The 20,280-nt window shown below is 33.6% G+C and overlaps 1 protein-coding gene across 2 annotated transcripts in view; it reads right to left on the reverse strand.

Moving 5' to 3' along the window:
- The window catches only part of LOC149423502 (fatty acid hydroxylase domain-containing protein 2-like), a 589,487-nt gene extending 571,177 nt beyond the window's left edge, over positions 1 to 18,310 (reverse strand). Inside the window, exons 1-6 of one of the 2 annotated variants that reach the window (XM_089631605.1) lie at positions 18,140 to 18,308; positions 17,527 to 17,662; positions 8,046 to 8,119; positions 7,332 to 7,507; positions 3,962 to 4,143; positions 1,000 to 1,272 (exon numbers count right to left, since the gene is read on the reverse strand). In XM_089631605.1, the coding sequence (XP_089487731.1) occupies positions 1,000 to 1,272; positions 3,962 to 4,143; positions 7,332 to 7,507; positions 8,046 to 8,119; positions 17,527 to 17,662; positions 18,140 to 18,194 (896 nt within the window). In that variant the 5' untranslated portion in view covers positions 18,195 to 18,308. Of the gene's footprint in view, positions 1 to 999; positions 1,273 to 3,961; positions 4,144 to 7,331; positions 7,508 to 8,045; positions 8,120 to 17,526; positions 17,663 to 18,139 lie in introns of both variants that reach the window. The other variant, XM_089631606.1, reaches the window with a different exon arrangement.
- Between the last annotated feature and the right edge of the window lie 1,970 nt (positions 18,311 to 20,280).

The following is a 20,280-nucleotide window of genomic DNA, read 5'->3' on the forward strand; positions in this document are numbered from 1 at the left end:
AGGCCCCACAAGGGAATAGTTCATGGAGGTGGCCTCATCTCTCCTCCCCACTCCTTCTTGGTTCTCCAAAGGCCCATAGAGGGGAAGAGTCCACTCCGCGGTGGTTACCTGAAGGCCCCACGACTAAAGAGTCCACTCATATCTCCTCTCCACTCCCCGTTGGTTCCACTCCCTATTGGAATCTCTTTGTATGAGAGTGGTTGAACGTCGAAGTCGCTGTCTGTTGGATTGGTCGTAATGGTCGAAATGACAGATCTCTTTTTCGCTCGCCTCCACGTTCACCCGACATAACGTCATGCGATTTTTTCTTTTAAGGCTATATAAAAGATTATGTGTTCTTTACGCCGTTACCTAATGATTTGCCAGGGTGGAGACACAGAATTGAAGAAGCTATTGCTTTCATTACTCAAGACTGGTTAAGTGTGGGAAGAATTGGACTTTAGGTTAGGTGTGTGCTGTATAACTAAAGGTGCATATGTTGAACATTTGGAAGAAAAACTAGGTTAGTTTACCTTCAATTTGATGTACGATTTGTTGTAATAGTCTAAATTAAACTATTATAATATGTATACCATTTAAACTGGGACATTATTTTATGGACATCCTGTACTACTCAAAATATTTATATGTATGCTTTATGAAACATTTGTGTTAGTGTCTAAATAGGCAGAGCTTTTCAGAACAAATTGTGAATCGGTGCCATCTGTTGGTACCCCTATTAATTAGTACAACTTTACTAATGAAATTGTGATAATATTATATGTTGACTTTCTTTCTTTATCCAGTAATAGACTTGTAATATAGATAATTTAGCTTACGAAATCCCAACTGAATCGGCTACAGCCAGCAGTTTAGCTATTCTTAGCGAAAACTTGCACGAAAGGAGTATTTTGTCTGCGGTAAGTTTTTTTTTTCAATGAATTCACTGTTTTCTATTTTGCCGAACCTAATCAAAAACTCAATGCACGTCACTGGTGTATGCATAATTTTTTTTCTTACTTCAAATGGTGGAAATCATGGAATTCTGGGCTCTGAATGAAGGGTACGTGGTATCCGGAGTGGTCGTTCAAGGTTCCGATGATGACCATGCTGAACCATATCCAAGCAGTGGTCACGTGGCAGTTGGTGATGTATATTCCGAATAACAGCGGGAATATGTTGGAGACGACGTGTTCCAATGGATGACAATATATGGCGATCATGGCGATTGGGGCGGTCCATTCGTGGTGCTGCTTGTGGATGTGTTTGTAGAGAAATCTGTGATGGAGGAGCCTGTAAAAACATAAATACATTAGTAATTGATTTATTTTATAACAAGAACACAAATATTTTCAAAGGTAAATAAAATGTAATGTGAGAATATTCGAATTCCTCCTAATACCATCATAATAAGTGGAAAATGTTGCTTGTGCAATGATGGTGGACTGTACACCTGGTTGGGAAGCCGACTCATCGGACTGCCGAGAGCCCGAGTCAGGCCCCCGGGGTTGCACATTATTTCCCCTCCCCTCTCCCCGAGATTTATAAGCATAACTAATTTTCTAACCTATAACAAAAACGCATACAACAACGTTGAATTCGATGAAGCGACCGGTTGGGACTCGGGACTATACAATAGTTTGTTTGTTAGTTTCTTCTTTGGCCGCCTGCAAAGTTATCCGTGTTTAACTGTAAAGCCTTGTCATACCGATACTTGGTCTGGTTTGTATTGCAAGAATGTTTTAAAACGGAAAAGTTGAGAATTTATTCAATGCAAATTAACGATGTAGATTTGTAGTTAAAATATCGGCATTAACCCTTTTAATATATAATTTTGTGCTAAACGAAGAAGTTTTTAATACAATACGAATATAACACCCCAGATGGGAGCACTCCTGTCCCGGCACGACTGGTACTCCATATTACAAATCCTCAATTGCTTATAAAGTAATGATAAATTGGAACAATTTAAACTTGTTCCGATAATTCTGGAGAAATAGCAGTTTTAAATAATTCTTGTAAGTTTTTTAACTGCATGTCTGGACACCATATTTATTAGTAGATATGTCAATGCAAACTAGTAATTTTTTTTTCTACCATTAATGCCAGCACAAATGCATTGCAATTAAAAAATGTAAAACTTTGGTTACACATACATAGTTTTTTTTTAGAATATATATTATTTATCTTGATTACGCCCATCACTAGCATATTTTCAATTTGGGAGGCGGGTTACGATAGCCAAAACTTTTTTAATAGGTCACTCCAAGTGGGTCGCTACATTTGGTGACTTATCAGGAGTGCCCGGGTTCATCGGGTGAGGTGTGTTCAGGATGCGCCTGATCTCCCTTAACCCATCAGCTTGCGCTGCAGCGGGAAGGATAGATCATACGTCCGTCACTCCTGAACACACTAATCCCTAGATTCATAACTCATTACCAGAAGATATTAAAAATGAGACATGTCATTCAAAAATAAAAACGAAAATTAGATCGTTCTACCTCCGTCAAACATAAAAACAATTAATATTGTGGTACCAAGATATCAAGTTGAAATTAAATATATTGCTATAAGCTAATAAATAGAAAAAGTGAGAGATTTCTTACAATTAAACTGATTGATCAGTTTTGTAAGATCTAAGTAAGAGAAAATAATGTACAAATAAAAAAAAACTGAATAAACACATATAAAAAAAAAAAAAAAATACCCATCCCTCATACCTTTTTCCTTCCCAGAACTTCCTCTCAGGGCCTCCTGTGTGGGGTTAATGTAATAAAAAAGAGTAAAAAATTTTATTGAATTATTAGGCATGGACCTAAAAAGTCTTGAACAGAGCATTAGTGCAATTTTGTATGAATGCCATTGAAGTCAAATCTAAGTTGAGGGGAAATTGGCTGGCAGCCATCTTGTACGACTAACTTTTTAACTGATTTGGATACAAAGTGGTGCATAATGAACTATTATTATTTTATTTTTGTGTTGTTAATGCAATTATATCGCTTATGATTTTTTTGGGTATTTGATGAGACAGGGCATGGGATTTGTCATTAGAAAAATTAAGTTTTGGCATTTTTAATGCATCTTCCCCATCACCCCGGGGCTTATTAGGTCCATGGGTAGGTACCTATACCATTTTTTTTTTCATTTAAAGAAAGTCAAACATTCCCGGGTTATGAATAACCTGATAATATTTGAAAAACTCCACAACAGTAAGCGGAAAATATTGCTTTTATTGTGATGGAGGACTTAGGTAAATTTTGTTTTCATTGCAAAACGCTTCGAACACTAAGTCTCGTTGGATGAGCAGACAATCATTTAAATTTCTAACAATGGCAAATATTTTTATGTCGTCGGCATATAAGATAAATAAGCAATGCATGAAACATTCAGAATCAGTATTAATAAAAAGTACAAATAACAGCAGTCCTAGGATTGATCCCTGTGGTACGCCAGAAGTAACTGGTTCCCATACGGAAGTATGTCCTCGTAACGATACAGCTTGCTGTCTTTTTGTTAAATATGAAATGAACCAACGTAATAAGTTTCACCTAATTCCATTTACATAATTTTTTTAGTAAGAATAAGTTGATCAACCTTGTCAAAAGCTTTTTTGAAATCGCAGTAAATTGCATCTACCTGATGGCCTCGATCCATGCTAGTAAACAAGAAATTAGAGTAAATAAGTAAATTACTCACGGTAGATTTGCCTTTGACAAACCCGTGTTGTTGGTCTGTAATTTTGGCAGCAAGCTGGGGATTGAACACACTACGCCTGGGTGGGACCCAAAAGCGATGTCAACTCAACCACCGACCGGTCAATTGGCCGGTAATTGATCTTGAAATTCATATTAAGGCGGTATACCTATACCATAGACTTTGAGATAAATTAATTGGTGGGTCCTTACCTACCGTGCTTGAATGGACAATATTTCTAAAACAAATGTAATATTATACCATAAGTGTAGTTTTAGTGTATTCTTACCTATGTGAATAGTAGAATCCAACCTCTTGGCATAAAGTCATGATAACCAGTTGGAAAAAAACCAAATGGAAAGTTGGTAGAGGCCTGGTGGGGGGGAATCCATTCAGTGTCATTCCATAGAAGGTAACAAAACTCAATCCAACCCCTACTACGAACTGGTTGAAGAGTACCACCTTTATAGCCTGAAAAATAAATATAAAATTTAGTTGACAAAACTTTTGGCATTGTGTGTTTTATTATTTTAATTACAATAATTGTCATTCAAATAATAACATTCTTTTTCTAGGCATTGGATTGGTAAAAAAAAAACTCGTTTTGACATCTACAAGTCAATTAACTTAAAATCAAATAAAATGGATACGGGATAAAAAAAGCGTAATCGATGGATTATTTATATGCATAAATGTGTAAGCCATTTATGTGCATATATTTTTTTAAATAAATGTGAATATAGCATCATGATAACTGATCTTTTAATTTTTCGGCGTAATAATAAAATTATCTATTTAGTTTAAAAAAATTATAAGGTCAAAAAATAAAAAATAAATTACTTCTATAACATCAGATTTGTTTTTCAAACTTAGAAAATTAATTCATTAATCTTGTCGATTTCCGCTGCACGCTTAATTCGCAAAAAAATGTAAACAGCACCATAGATAGAGCTATAATTAGAGGTGCTACTGCGTACTAACATCTCGTCGAAACTTGTTCCACTATTAGAACGCGATAAGCGGTGCGCTTAGACTGGAATCGGTAGTTTTAGTTAGAGCTTTGGGAGAGTTGGAGATCAGTTGCAGGTCAAAAAGCGCAACCAATTTTTGACTTTATGTCTCATCTAAATATAAAACATTATGAACAGCCCTTGGTTTCTACTTCATTTGTACAAGAAATAACTATTTATGTGGTGGGATGCAATAAAATTCATTTTTTTCTCAAAGAATGTTTTGTTTAAAGGTTAGGAAACACGCACAGATTATTAAATGAACCCTAAAAACCTATTTTGTGCACGTTTACCTAAACCCCCGACTTAAATAGTTGTCTACATACGATATTTAGGTTAAAATTGAGTGTTGTTTTTTTAATTCGACAAGTTTACCATTCATTCTTCTAATTATTATTTTTTTATGTGAAACTGCACATAAGTCCCAACTACTCTCAACTGTCTGGAGCCAGTGAGACTATGGCATCCCCAATTGGGGTATGTTTGTGAGGCTGAAGGTAGTGGGGAAGGGAAGGAGATGGGGGAGAGGAAGGTGGGGAAGTACCAGGCTATTTAGATCTGGTTACCATACACAAGCAAAGCCATTTCAATTCTGAATGACCAAGGCGATACTGAGAGTATCTTCCACTCTGGAACGTGCAGAATGTTATTTTAATTGAGTAATTTGTGAATAAAAAACAAATTAATCAAACCAAATTTACTTGCGCATGTCAGGATTTGAACCCGCGACCTCCTGCTTGCTAGTGGAGAGGTTTACTTTTGGGAGGCCGTAAATTTTTTGTTACAAAATGATTTTTTCAACTAGGCAACATTATTATTATTCTATATCCTAACAAATTGCCATCACGTGCCCGGATATTTTAAATTTAAATAAAGGGATCCTCTGGCCTGATTTACCTGAAAATTTAAATGGAAAAAAGTCATTCTACATCACCTAGTTACTAACAATTATTTATTCGTAGTTATGTAGGTACTCCACTATTTTCACCTTTATTGATTATGCCACAAGTTTCCGAATATGTTGTATAACTACGATACACACTACGTGATATAATAATTGTATTATGTAACTAACTTACAATGTTACAATCAAGGTCAAGCTTGTCTACAAAAAATGGATTTACTTACTACCTATTAAATTTAAATGTATTCGGGTTTTTACAGCCATTTTTTATCAAATCTTATAAATATTTAAAACCTTAAATAATCATTAACGAATTAATTTAAAACTAAAAAAACACATCATCATCATCATGAAAAAACTTCCTTTTTAATTTCTATTATTCCGAATAGTACCTACTCATCACACAAGGAAACATTTTGAACTCTGGCAAGTTTTTTTTTGATTTTCTCATTTTTTTCTGTTTCACAATGGTGATCAATCTATTTGATGTACCTTTGTACGTTTTGGTAGAATATGCCATGATATAACAAATTTAGGAGTTACCTGTCAATGGTAGAGGTATCCAATCTTAGTGTTTCTCAAGCGGGCCACAGATAGCAGCGCACGGTTTCGTTTCACACGTGTCTTTACTTTCGTTCACTATGATCTGCCATACATATAAACATATAGCGGGCCACGCGCACGCTACGCACTGCTGCGTACGTAACATCAGAGGCTAGAGCGGATTTGCCGATTGAGTGAAAAATACGGGGCTTCATACGACTGATATACCACCTTCAAACCGTTGCAAGCGCATGAACGAGTTAAACGTGTTTGTTTTTTTTATTTGATAAAGTATCCTGAAATTGGGCGTTTTCATGGCATAGTTCAAGTCACGTAGCTTAGTGCGCACCTATCTGCGACCCGCTTCAACCTTATTTGGGCTATGCCCTACTTCAATGCTTTAAAACTTTCCATGCCCCACCAAGAAAATAAAAAAGATTTGAAAAAAAGTATAAATAATACCTACTACCGAATAATACGTGATAATACGCGTCATGTTGACATTTGCGCTAATGTTGCTATATTTTTAGTAAGACAGGATGCGTTACGGATTATACAGGGTTTTCCAATAAGAGGTGTTATTTTGATATTCAATCGTAAAAGATCAATGGTTTCGGTTGCTTGTGTGGCACATAGCGCCGTCTTGTTGAAAGTAAAAGTTGTTCAGATTAATACCATTCAATTCCGTAAAAAATCATTAATCATCTCTCGATAGCGCAATCCATTCACCGTAACTGTTGCTCCAGTCCAATTTTCGAAAAAGTAAGGTCCAATGACTCCGCCGGACCATAAAACGCACCAAACAGTCACACGTTGAGGATAGAGAGGCTTTTCAACAATAACTCTTGGGTTTTCCGAGCCCCAGATGCGACAATTTTGTTTGTTGACGAAGCCGCCGAGGTGGAAATGGGCCTCATCACTCGAGATGATTTGCATTTGATTCACTCAAGTGAATTTTAATAATTTCATTGCGTTGTTAGCGTGTATCGTTTCATTTTTATAAATAGTGTAGTTTTTACTTGTGAAATGTTAAAAAATGACAGCTTCACAAGTAACATCTACCGAAATAGCGGGCTATTAAAAATAACATCTCTTATTGGAAAACCCTGTATATGCAAATATTTTATTATAATGATGTGCGCATTGTCCCCAAACCATATAAAAGTCGAGTGTCTTCGTTAATTTAGTATCCTTTGACTTACCTTAAAAAATCTGGCTCTTTCTAGTGGTTCATTCATTCCTACTTGAATCTTATACTTCCTCATGAAAACTGGTCTGTTATTGATATCCATGTAAGCATACAGAAGGCCAAGCCCCCAGTATAACCCGATGGTCAGTGCATTTGGAATGATCAGCCATAACACAAAATTCTCCTCAGCTGGAACAGAAATTATATAATTTTAGTATATAACTTGAAGATAATTATATGTTCATCGATGATAACAATTATATTTTGGAAAATAAATATTTTTTTAACCAGTAACAGATTATTGTTTATCAGTGGTCAAAATTCGAAAATGACATATTTTATTTTAGAGGTGAAATAAATAAAATATACACAGGTTGTAAAATTTTATTGGAACTTACCTTATTATTTTGTTAACCTAAAAAATAAGAAACGTTTTACTTACAGAAAATGTACCCCCCAATAACCTGTCAATTCATAACATGATAAGTTATTACCTAAATAAAGAAAAAATACATGTGCTGAAAATATATATAACCCCTTTTAGGTTGGCAATGGTGCGACGCATAAATAAACCATTCACGTGCATCGCGTATGTAGGTCGCATACGGTAAGACGTATAGGAATGGTTTATTTAGACCGACCGTAAGCATTGCACTATTTCCATCCTTGTGGATATATTTTCACTTCGACTTTAATTAAAAAAATTAAATAAATGGTTTATACTTACTGACATTATCCAAAAATTTATCCCACTGGGATTGCCAAAAATCTCCCGAAGCTCCCCAGAATCTTTGAAGATGCCTGGAAAAAAAGGAAAGCTGTTTTAAAACATGACCTATGATTACCTTTTATGACATGCTTGAAGGCGAAACGGCTGTCACGCGAACTAATACTTGCAGAGCAGAACTTGTTCATAAATAAACTGCGTTTTTGTTGAATAATAATATTATTTAATATTTGAAAGAAAAAAATTAAATTAAAATGGAGTTCTACAAATTAAACTTTATTACAATAAAACACTTCCTCTATAATTTGCTTGTGTGTTTATTGTTTTAACTGTGATGACATATTTCGCAATCACGTGATTACAATCATCCAGTGTAAATGTATTTCATCACATACTTTATGTAGTTGAATAATGGCAATTATTAAACGCTTGCAATTTACTTGCAAAACGTCACCACTGCTAAAAGATATTTATTATTGTAATAATAAACTTTACAGCAAAGGCGAGTAGCTGATTTATTAAATTTGATACATTGAATTTAAAGAATAACATCGAATGTACCGAACTTTTGACCCTAATTAATTTGAACATACCTTTGAGACGTACACGACACAGCACTATTCCACGCGCTTAATTACAAAACAAATACATCTAATTCCCCAATTAACCATGCTTTTCATGCGTTCAATAATATTTGTCTAATTCTAATATCGACATATCTTTGAATTCTCTGTCTAAATTTAAAAGTGGCATCATGTCAATAATATTAAAAACTGTTCAATTCGGATACATATACACACACGCACACCTATACAATATACACGTCACCCGGGAATTACAGAGTATGCATACCACCTTGAAATATTTAATATCTGTAAATTGTTTCATCACTGTAACCAATGTACCTACTGTTTGTTTTTATATGATGAAAATAAAAAATGAAAAATTCAGACGTGTGTACATTTTGCGTAACACTCTAAAATTTAAAAAAATACGTAATTCTTATTCTTAATGTTCTTATTATATATATAAAAATTACAAACAATACAAAACAAAATGAACCTTTGTCTGTCCAACTGGGAAGGATTCCCTTTCAGGACAGCCAAATTGAGTATATAATTGTATATACATAAAAAAAAAACTTGGGCATCTAATCTTAATTCGTAAAAAGTCACGTAACCTTAATACTTAGTAAATCCCTTGAAATGATTGACATTGTCCTTTGAATAATTATTTGTTGCGGAATATTTGGTGTCATGGATGGAGTTATGAAACATAATTATAAGTCGGAAGAAGTCATAAATTAGAGAGTTTTCATTGTCATATGTTGGGGAACTGCTGGAATAATATGGTGACTAATTATATTATGCTTGTCAATTGTATTAATTTATGGTTTATTTTGACACAATCCATCCTTAACAAATGAATGTATTATTCAAATGTAGGTGGGTACTTGCATTATCTTTTTAATACCATGCATTCTTTAAAATAATAAGTGATAATAATCAGTCGTCCTCAGTAATTGTATTTAAAATGAAGTTGAAATGTATGATGCCATAAACATATTCTACTTATTTATTTATTTATTCATTTTCGGGAAATCGACAGCTTACATAATCAGTTTGTACCATAGACTAAATACAACAATACATCAATGGTTTGTACATAAGTACCTATTATAATAGTAAAATAAAACCAATTATGTATTTCTTCCTTGTGACTTTACCTCTACTGAGACAGCATAATATGGAATAAGTTATTTAAATTTGTGAGAAAGGAATATGAATTAAAAAAAATTATACAAAACAAAAGATTATATGAAACGAAAAAATTACAAAACAATACATTTATAGCCATGGAGAGAGGTTGTAGATATAAATCAAATCATAATAGAGATATAAACAATAGATACAAACATTATTCACAAACCATCATAGAAATATTCTTTTATGGACCTCTTGTATTTGGTAAGTTCGCAACTGAAAATATCAACCTTGGATAATACGCTATTGTAATTATTACATAGTCTGTTCATGCAAGAATTCTGCTTAGAGATCTCATGATTTATAAGCAATAATTATTAGTCTGAAACACCTATATGTATAAATTTAATAAATCTTCCGAAAAATAAATGCTGCCGACGGGAATTGAACCCGCATAATATAATACGCTATCCTTTGTTCTATGCATAAAAAACTTTGTCTCTTAGCATTAGTTTATCATTAAAAAATTGATGATTTTTTCCACTACTTTCACGTGGTCTACTGGAATGATTTTCTAGCGGAAGTACTTAACCTAAAAACAATAATAGGATTAGAAAATAAGTTGAAAGGCTTAGAAACAATGCATCATAGAACTAAGATCAATATTTTTAAATCCTCGAGTCGCTTAGAATCCCAAGACGGATTATTTTTATTCGACATAATTTGATGAATCAGCAATAATACGCAGTTAAAATGTAATGATGTGTATTCAAATGCAGCCCGTGATTCGCTGACACTCTTAAAGATAAATTCGATCATACAGCCAGACGAGGTCTTGTGAGATGTCACTTAAAGATGAAAAAAAGTACAATTTTTAAAATGAGGAAAACCCATTTAATTATAAAGAAAACATGGGAGATCACTTGGTATTTTCCTATACTTGGACCCACGTAGTTTGGACACGAACAAGTTTTTTAACGTTTTAACCATTTCGGTCCATGTATTTTTGAAAGTAGACAGGCTTCAGAATTTTTCTTCACTATCGATCGCTAGAGCAAATAAATATGGGCACTTTTCGTTTTCCAATTGCGGGTACAAATGTCTTTGCACACTATTTTTTATTGGATTTTAGCAACTAGTTCAGGCAGTATCTATCCAATTTTATATTTTGAAAGGTTATTTTTGTGTCTAATCTCCATTTTTTGTGATGTAAGTTATTTGTTCACTGTTTAATTTTTATGTATTTTTTTAAAATTTAAAAAAGTATCTACATATGTATTTTTGGTATACAGTGTACGACTTTTAATTTTATGCAAAATACACCCTCTGCACGGAGAAAACCTAAAGACATAAAATATTGCTAATTTATTAAATCTCTTCAAATTATTTTATTCCGGTTAAAAATGGGACTGCAGGCCTTTAATGAATGTATTGAATAAAAATTCTAATATCTTCGCATTTCGTCATTTTGAACACGTGTTACGATATACATATTATGAATGTACTAATAGTTTATTAGGAAATGGCATGCTATTCCGTTTTTAATAGGATTTTAATAAATCAGCCATATTGGTTTTTTTCAGTGTGAGACCTAATATTCTTTCGAAAGCGGCAACAAAGTTTGGAAAAAAAACTAAATTTTTCAAATAATTCTTGTTATCATGGATCAAATATATTCTACCACTGCCAATTTTAATTCATGTCTGAACGGGTTAACAATATTTCAGTAATTTTAAAATATTCAATTGAATACAAAAATAAGTTTAAATTTTGTATGTTTTAAACTGGTACATCGGTCTCAATCTCTATTCATAAACTAATATTTTGATTTCATGATTGAACTTCTAGAAGTAATCTGTGATTCGAAATACATTTAACGACTAAAATTAATCCACCTTCCATAATCCTAAGTATAATAAAATACAAGATTATTTATTATTTACATCAGGCTCACACGCAAAACACACAAACCTTTTGAAAAGGATTGGTGTCGATATATTTTCATTTACCATATTATTTGCTTAATACCATTCCTGAAAATATTTATATGGAAACATAAAAACTGCTTACCGCGGTTTAAAGACAATGAATCCACCTAGATTTCACCGTTTATCCTGTATTTTTAGGTTGTATAAATTGGGCACATTATGGAAAGCGTTCGCTCAAAACGTTTTTGCAAATTGTTCGACTGGGTGATGTTTTACAAGTTTTTGTCAGACGAATAATTGTTTTAGTACCTAATCAAGAGATCCACTGGTAAATGACAACAAAAACCGCCTGGCCGCACATGATGTAACTAAAAAATTTCACAAGTTGATATCCGCCTTGATCTAATGTTACAACTCTAACAAAACGCGTGGAAATGGAACAAAGAAACTAACTAATTTAGCTACCTGCAATGACAACGACACACAGATATCACCAAATAATGTCAGTTAAATTAGTCACTACAGTCCCTTAAAATGAGGAAATATTTTTTTCTGAAATCTGATTTTCATCTTATTTATTCATATATTTAACTTTTTTGTACGTTCATCCCACAACAATACAAATCAACGAAAACCAGAATGTAATGGCTCTCTGCCAATCACTGTTAGAATACTGTATTATCGGATGGGGCAGTGCAAATAAAAATATACTAAATCCACTAATTAAAACTCAAAAAGCCATAATGAAAATTATACTGAAAGTTCCTGTAAGAACTATATAGCACTGACGAAATATTCACCAATCTTATGTCAATTAAACAACTATATTCTAAAACTATACTCAATTACATTCTTAAGTACAAAACCTAAGAAATAACAACAAACATGTACAATAGAAACTCTAGTTCTCATGGTCAAAAACTTATCCAACAAATAACTACTAATACAACTTTTGGGCAAAAAAGCTTCTTATATCATAGAATGAAACTCTACAATAAAATACCACTCTCACTCAAAAACCTCAGCATTATAACATTTAAATCTCAAATAAAAAGCTAGATACTTAATATAGGGAGATCTGAAATAGAAAATATACTGATATCAAACACAGATTAAAACCGAATCTACTTAACTGAACTATACAAAAAAAACACCATCTTACTTATTTTAAAATTATTTAAAAAAAATCATACTACATGATATATGTTTATAATTAAATTCATATGTTACTTTGTTGTAATATTAATTTCTTATAATTAAATTATAATATGTAAATGACATCCTCAGCACCGGAGATCCCAGTGAGGATATCATTATGTCTATATGTTACTAAGAAAAGAAGACAATAAATCATAAAATGTCAATGGAGATAATTAAAGTAAACAGAAATATATTGAATTTAGACTTGAGCGATTGGTGTCATACGTTTATCATATTATTTACTTAATACAATTCCTCAAAATATTAATAAGGAATCCACCTTGAATTTACTGTCTATCCCATATTTTTAGGTTCTATATATTTGGCACATTATGGCTAGTGATCGCTCAAAACGTTTTTGCACACTTGGCATAATTTGCCAAAAACCACTCGAGTGAATACAGAACACAAGAAATCCGATGTTGGCGGGTTTCGTGATCCAAAAGAGAGTGGTGACATTAGTTTCCATTCAAATCTACATGGAAGGTATTTCTAGTGTGTATTACTATTCACTGAATTTAGATTACGATCAAATCAATAGCCCTTTTCATAACCGGATGACTTCTCTAAACCACTGAACTATTGGACTTTCTTCAGACCCGCAGTGATCTGTCAAAACATACAATTTTAATAAGTAATGTTACTAAAATTATGCATGCCCATACTACGTCTGTGACTGTCCACCTTTACACAGAATCAAGTAGGTTTATCAAGTATTGGGGGGATGAAGCCCAGAGGTGGCTCCCAGATTTAACTGATGGGCGTATTAAATACACAGAATATAATAATACTTCGTGAATCTTCTTCTAGATTTTAGATTAGCGCAGATGTTTTTACCGTTTGAAATGTTGAAGTCGACCAAATTGCAGAAAGTATGTGGTAGTATTTGGCTTTAACAAAATTTCTAACGAGTCGTTTTTGTGCGACACAGATTGGCGAATTGATGAGCGCGCAACCGGCGCAAAGATTAAGGTCGACAGAAAAATGTATTTTAATACTCTATTGTCGTCTTAGATTATATTATTACCCTTACAACTTAAAAATAATTCGCCTTGAACCGGGAAAACCGGTTGCCCTTCGTAAATTTAACTTTTTTTTGCACAAAACTGGCAAGTACATAAATTTTGCACTTTTATGTCAGAAACTCGTTATTCAAGTAGGAAACTGATATAGAGATAATATTATGTGTTATAAATACAATATTAAAAAATGTTTATTCATGTTTTATGAACCCAGACCATCAAATATTTATCTAAAATGGAACTTCAGTTTTAAGATAAATTTCACATTTTAACACTAATTGCTGAACTATGTTTGAGAAAAGATATGACACGTGACCTCTCTACTGTCGACAGAAGCATTCACAAGAAACGGATAGATTTGCATTTGATTTTGACGAACGTTAGCTATCCATTATTGTTATTAAACCTCGGACTCTCGATGGGGGTTTTGATTTATTGTTTGTAAAGTGCCAGGCGCTTGGCTGCACTAGGAATTTATTTTCGCAATCAATTCCAACCGGTATATTTTTTCCGCACATTTTTTGAACTGATTTTAATAAGTGTAGAGTGAGTACAAAGTACACACTTGCGAACATATTCTAGGGAAATTGTAAATTCGGAAATTCTCTAGCCAAACACCCCCCATGGTGCGAATTATTCACAGTCTGGCAGCCTATTCAAATTTGGACCTGCGGATTTTGGTTTTCTTATAATGTTCCACTGTAAAGATATTATTTTCCAAAATATGATACATGTTGATTAAGTATCTTGGGTAGGTATTAAAAATCGCTCCGTACAAGTCCGGCGGTAAAATTTCCTAACTCCGCTTACTGCTCAAATTATTGAAATAACACTTTGTTTCTACTTAATTAGTACAGGAAAAACCTGTTTACATCGGGAGATGAAACGGTTGTTTCCGGAGAAAACATGCACAAAAAATGTTATTAGTTTGGGATATTTAAATAATTTGTGCGTATAACCTAACCTTAAAACTTAACACATCAAACCTTACAAACCATAAGAATATTTGAAATTTCGAACTAAATTATCTTTGAAAATTGACATGTTTTTCCATCTCCCCTGACGTAAATAGTAAAGTGGCTTCTTGTAGCAATTACGTTGAAACGAAGTGTTGTTTATTTCAATAATTTGTTTTTGTTTTGAAGCAAGAAGTAAGCGTAATAAAGAAACTTTACCGGGCTGGCCTTTGCAAATTGTAAATTGATAACTGTGGCAACTTATTTTATATAATATATATTTGAAAAAAAAAACATATTTCTTAGGGGGTCGCGCCAAACTAATTACACGCGCATACGAGTATATAATATACTAAATAGGATTTAAAAGAATCAATTTATTTATTAAAGGTTGCATTTGGCTTTCTCCCTTCGTCGATATTCTTGACAATGCATTCAAAGTGCGCAAAAGAAAACATTAAACAGGACAAGACACAGAAAAATGACTAAAAAGTTACTTAGTTTGTTTGCCGGCAACCCAGTCGTTTATTGCATTGAACAAAAGTTTTTGGACAATGTTGGTAGGTAAGTTACCCGTCTCTCTAGACAACGTAAGTTCCGAGATTATATTAATTTTACACTAACACTGAATGCTGTAGAAATTAGATCCCTGAGGCGTATGTGTGGTAAAACCATGTATGATCGTGTGAGAAATGTGGAGATCCGCAAATAATCCTAGGCTGATGTAAGCGTAATGAATAAGATTAAGAAAGGGGACAAAAAATGGTTTGGGCTCATAGAGCGAATGAACGAAGAAAGGAGTGTAAGGCGAATATATGTCGCAAATGTGAATGGTAGAAGAATTCGAGAACGCCCGAGGAAGACATGGCACGATCAAGTGGATCAAATACTTGATTCGGGCTATGTCAAGAGTCAGAATAATAGAAAAGTATGTATGAGACGATGTATGCATGTTAATGAGGCAAGGAGTTTGTGCCAAGACCGAGTTGTTTAGCGATACGTCTTCTCTGTCTACCACTGCGAAAAAGCGTGATGGTTGGTTACAATTACATGTAAACTAAGGTTCAAAACCTTTAACACTCATGGTCAGAATGAGCACAATCCATGGAGTAATGCCCAATTTACAATCGATTATGGGTGGATTTTCAAAAAGTTGGTATCTGGTGGATCACTCAACGAATTGAGGCGTTGTTTAGTTAGTCATTTACTTTTAAAACAATCATTATTAAAACAAATTATGAGTAAAGTACAGATATAACGAAGGATTATGGACACGGGAAGGAAGTATAAAGATAAAATATTGCAACCTAACAAAGATTAACGTTATGTTATGTTTTTTTCTTATGCATGTATTTACACCAAATCTTTTTCTTGTATAATGGTTTTTCTTCTATTATTTCGCTTTATAATTTACCTCTTGTTATATTTTGACACACTTACAAAAATTAATAAAAAAAAATTAACATTTTAAAAAACTTGATCAAATTTAATAACCATTTACGATGTGACCTTAGAACCCCAATAAGGTCATATTCTTTTCAACAGTTGTAAAAAAATATTAAAAATAGAAATAAATAAATAAAAAAGATCAATTTTTATTACCCGGGCTAGGTTAATAATGATCATTATAAAAATAAACTTGCTTTTATTTTACAACATATTTGCCGTTGGCAAGCTGAATTAAAATGCCAAAACTGAATATTTACAGTATATAAACGTTCAGAATATTAATTAACTTTGGTAGGTGTTTGTTTTAAGCACACACGCAGTAGTTAGACACGTTTTTAGTTTTGATTATTTTTTTATAACACTGTTTTACCGAAGGGGATATTTTTAGCCAGAGCCGAACACGACATATTGGTCAGAAATCGTCAACCAAAGAAGGCAAAGGCCGTGAAAAGGAGGATTTATTTCAATGTATGGGAGAACCCAAAATCTTCTATTATATCGTTTTTATGCTTATAATCTTTACAAAGAAGAACAGTATTGTCTTTATCGCTAGAGTCACTTGACATATTGTTTCCATCAATAGTCACTTGACATATTGTCTTCATCGCTAGAGTCACATGACTTATTGTCTTCCACGCTAGAGTCACTTGACATATTGTCTTTATCGCTAGTCACTTGACATATTAATCTAAGTGATCAGCTCATGCATGGGGGCTCTCAGAAGCAAGGCATACTGGATAGTACAGGGCCCGCAGATACTTTAATATTACACAACTGCTAACACTGTACAAATGGCCAGCCGGCCCAGCGATTGAATTTGGCAGCCACCTCTGCTCTAGAGCCCCAAAATACATTGAAGAAACCCCATGCTGAAGCGGTAGGTCCGTTTGGTAGATTCTCCTGCTGTCCCTAGTCGTTTAGAAATTAGAAATAATTTGTCAGATTTTCCTTCATCCTAAAACATCCCAAAAACCCTCCACTCAGCATCCCCAAAGATGAAATAAGCCCTGGGAGAAATTATTTTCCTCGGGGCCCCATGTGTGAATCTAATCTAAAACCGTCTCTATCATAACAAAACACAGAAAATAACTCCGCTTGGCACGAACTCCAAATTATTCCTCTACATTCATAAAAATAGACCTCCGATATTCCAATTCTTAAACTGACTCAATCCATTGAAATTTTTTCCAAGTAAGCAACTAATATATACTGTATTTTCTTACCATGTCAGTGAATTTCTCGCAGCGGTAAATCCAATTAGTGCTGAAGCAATCACAATTAAAACACTGTACAGGGAGGACATCCACGTGACCTGTGCCCCCTTGATATCCAGCTTCCCCGCATTGTACACTTTTTCTTCTGAAATGCAAACAGATACTTTTATAAACTATTCCAATTTTTTTAAACACAAATCCTGATAATTTTTCAAAAACTTTATCATAAAACAATAATTTACTTTAACGATTTTTAATAATTTACGATTAACGATTTTTCGATTTCTCGGCGATTTGAATTATGTATAATATTATCTCTTTGTTCAATTTATAAAATGAAACTCACTTCCTAATGTTTAATTGAACACAGGATTTTAAAAAACGAAATCATAAATGGAATTTAAAATTGCCACCTAAATATTCTGCGTCGAAAATTTGATGATAAGGTTAAATGTACGACTCATACAACTGATATGACGATGATACAATGTTTGTACCCATTATCGTACCTTAATATCGCTCGATTGTCTGAACAATAACAAATAATAAAGATGGAAGGAATGTGCAAGCGAATTACGATATTATATAAATATGTATAAAAAGATATTTAGTTATATCTTACGTGGGGGTTTGATCAAGGGTTGAGTTTTACTTCTCTTGGGACTGTCTGCTGACATTTTCACAGACTTTTACGACTTATTTTGAGAAAATTGCGAAGTTTTCGTAAGTATAATAGCGCGCTCAGAGCGGTGCGCGCGCAACGGACCACGAACGAGGTTATACTGGCGAGTGACGATTGCTGACGATTGGCGCGCGGTTGAAATTCGCCTTTGAATAGGCATAATCCGTTATAAATAATCGCTTACGATTCCGCGATATAAACGACCAGCCGCTTTGTGTTTACTTTCTCTCTTCGCATTTAAATAATCATTATCATTGCTGGTTTGAGGTTTAGCACAAAACATTATTGTCAAATAATAATAATATGTACAAACAAGCGGATTATAATACTTACATACATGGCAGAAAATTGGAATATATACATACTATAACATAGAAACTAGTAAATCTAGATCATTCCATAGAGACAATACATCAATGAATCATGCAGAGAAACAAACAACAACAACAAAAAATATTCCGGGTGTGGGGACTGGGGAGGCAATCGCGCCCAATTAATTAACGACGGTTTCTGTCGGGGTAATTTCAACTTCAATAACTCGTCTAAAACTGACATAACGCCGCCATGTTATTCTGGTTTAAAAGAAATAGGATGAAAGTTTGTACCAGTACAGCTGTGACTTTCGTGGCGATGCGAAAAGTGCACGCGCTAAGTGAACCCAAGATTTTCAACTGTCCGGATTTGTTACGTGCCCATAAACAGGATCATATTTCAGATAATAATTATCTGAACCGAGTGAACTGAGAGTTGTTTCGAAGAAAATGTATGCATTACAATCCATCTTAGGTTCGAATTGTGTATCTCAAAACTTAAAAAGATACGCGGCTGTGAATTTGAAGAAGTTTGTAAGTTTGAAAAGTCATTGCAATTGCGAGCGCGAATGTGAAGTTACAATAATAGTGGTCAGTGCTTGGTTAAGAGTAGAATAATTCAAATAATAATATAATAATTATTTTACAAGCAATAATTATTCGCCTGAAACACTCATCCACATTGAAAAATCTCCTGATAAAAGATACATGACGCCAACGGGACTCGAACCCGTGTCCCTTCGATTTCCGGTCGACAGCTCTGACCACTGAGCTATGGCGGCTTATCTCTTACCCGCGAAATGATTGATGATAGTTTACCAAAAAAATAATAATTGACAATATAATATTCATCAATTTATTATTGAAGAAAATCATGATTACAATAAAAATATTATATATTTAAGCTAAGCTAATAGCAATTCGGGAGGCGAGTTTGGGTACATTGGATTTATTGGAAAACCTAACCTAACCCCGGCCATAGTAGTTGTAAAAGCTGTGAACTGTTTTCTTGCAGGTATAATACATAGATAGTGTTAAATCTTTGGATTAGGTAGGCACCTACTTCATTATTTACGTACCCCTTGGTTCACAGCGTGACAAACCAATAGGTATTCAAAATTAGGTATCACCTTGGTTTTCCATAATTTCTCCGTCGATAATCTCTTATCTGTCATGTGTGTCCACCAGCAACAGTTAATCATAATCTTTTTGTGATATAATTATATATTTATTTAAATAATCAGTGAGAAAAATGATCGATTGTTTTGTTTTTCACCTGTTAACTTAAAGTTAAATAATTCTATTGTTTCATTGTTATCTTCAACTTAAAGATATTCAGGTCACGTGTGCCCACTGTTTTGTTTGTTTTGACATTATTTTTAGACTAATATGGTAACCAGATGCCACTTGGTGATACTGAGTACTCCATTACGTGAATCCATCTGTTAGATAATAAGAGGCGCTATGGCGTACTAATATCACAATTTAGTTAGAGCGTTGCGAGCGTTGGAGGTTAGAAAATTATTAAAATTTTTGTTTAACTTCACGTGTCTCATATAAATTCAAAGCTATTTACATGTTTTTACTGTACTAACTTTTTTAAATGTATTGTCTGTATTACTCATTTAAACCCATTGCTTTTTTATCCTCTATACTAGGATTTGTCTGGTCCGTGAAGTCTCATCCGCTTATTTTGTTTTTAAGAAAGTCATTTTCACTCGTATTACAAATAACTCGACAATGTTTTAATTTCTCCTGATTCCATAAGCG

The sequence above is a fragment of the Hesperophylax consimilis genome, chromosome 5 (assembly GCF_061612785.1).
Source record: "Hesperophylax consimilis isolate HC1 chromosome 5, BYU_Hcon_1.0, whole genome shotgun sequence".
In the NCBI taxonomy this organism is placed as follows: domain Eukaryota; kingdom Metazoa; phylum Arthropoda; class Insecta; order Trichoptera; family Limnephilidae; genus Hesperophylax; species Hesperophylax consimilis.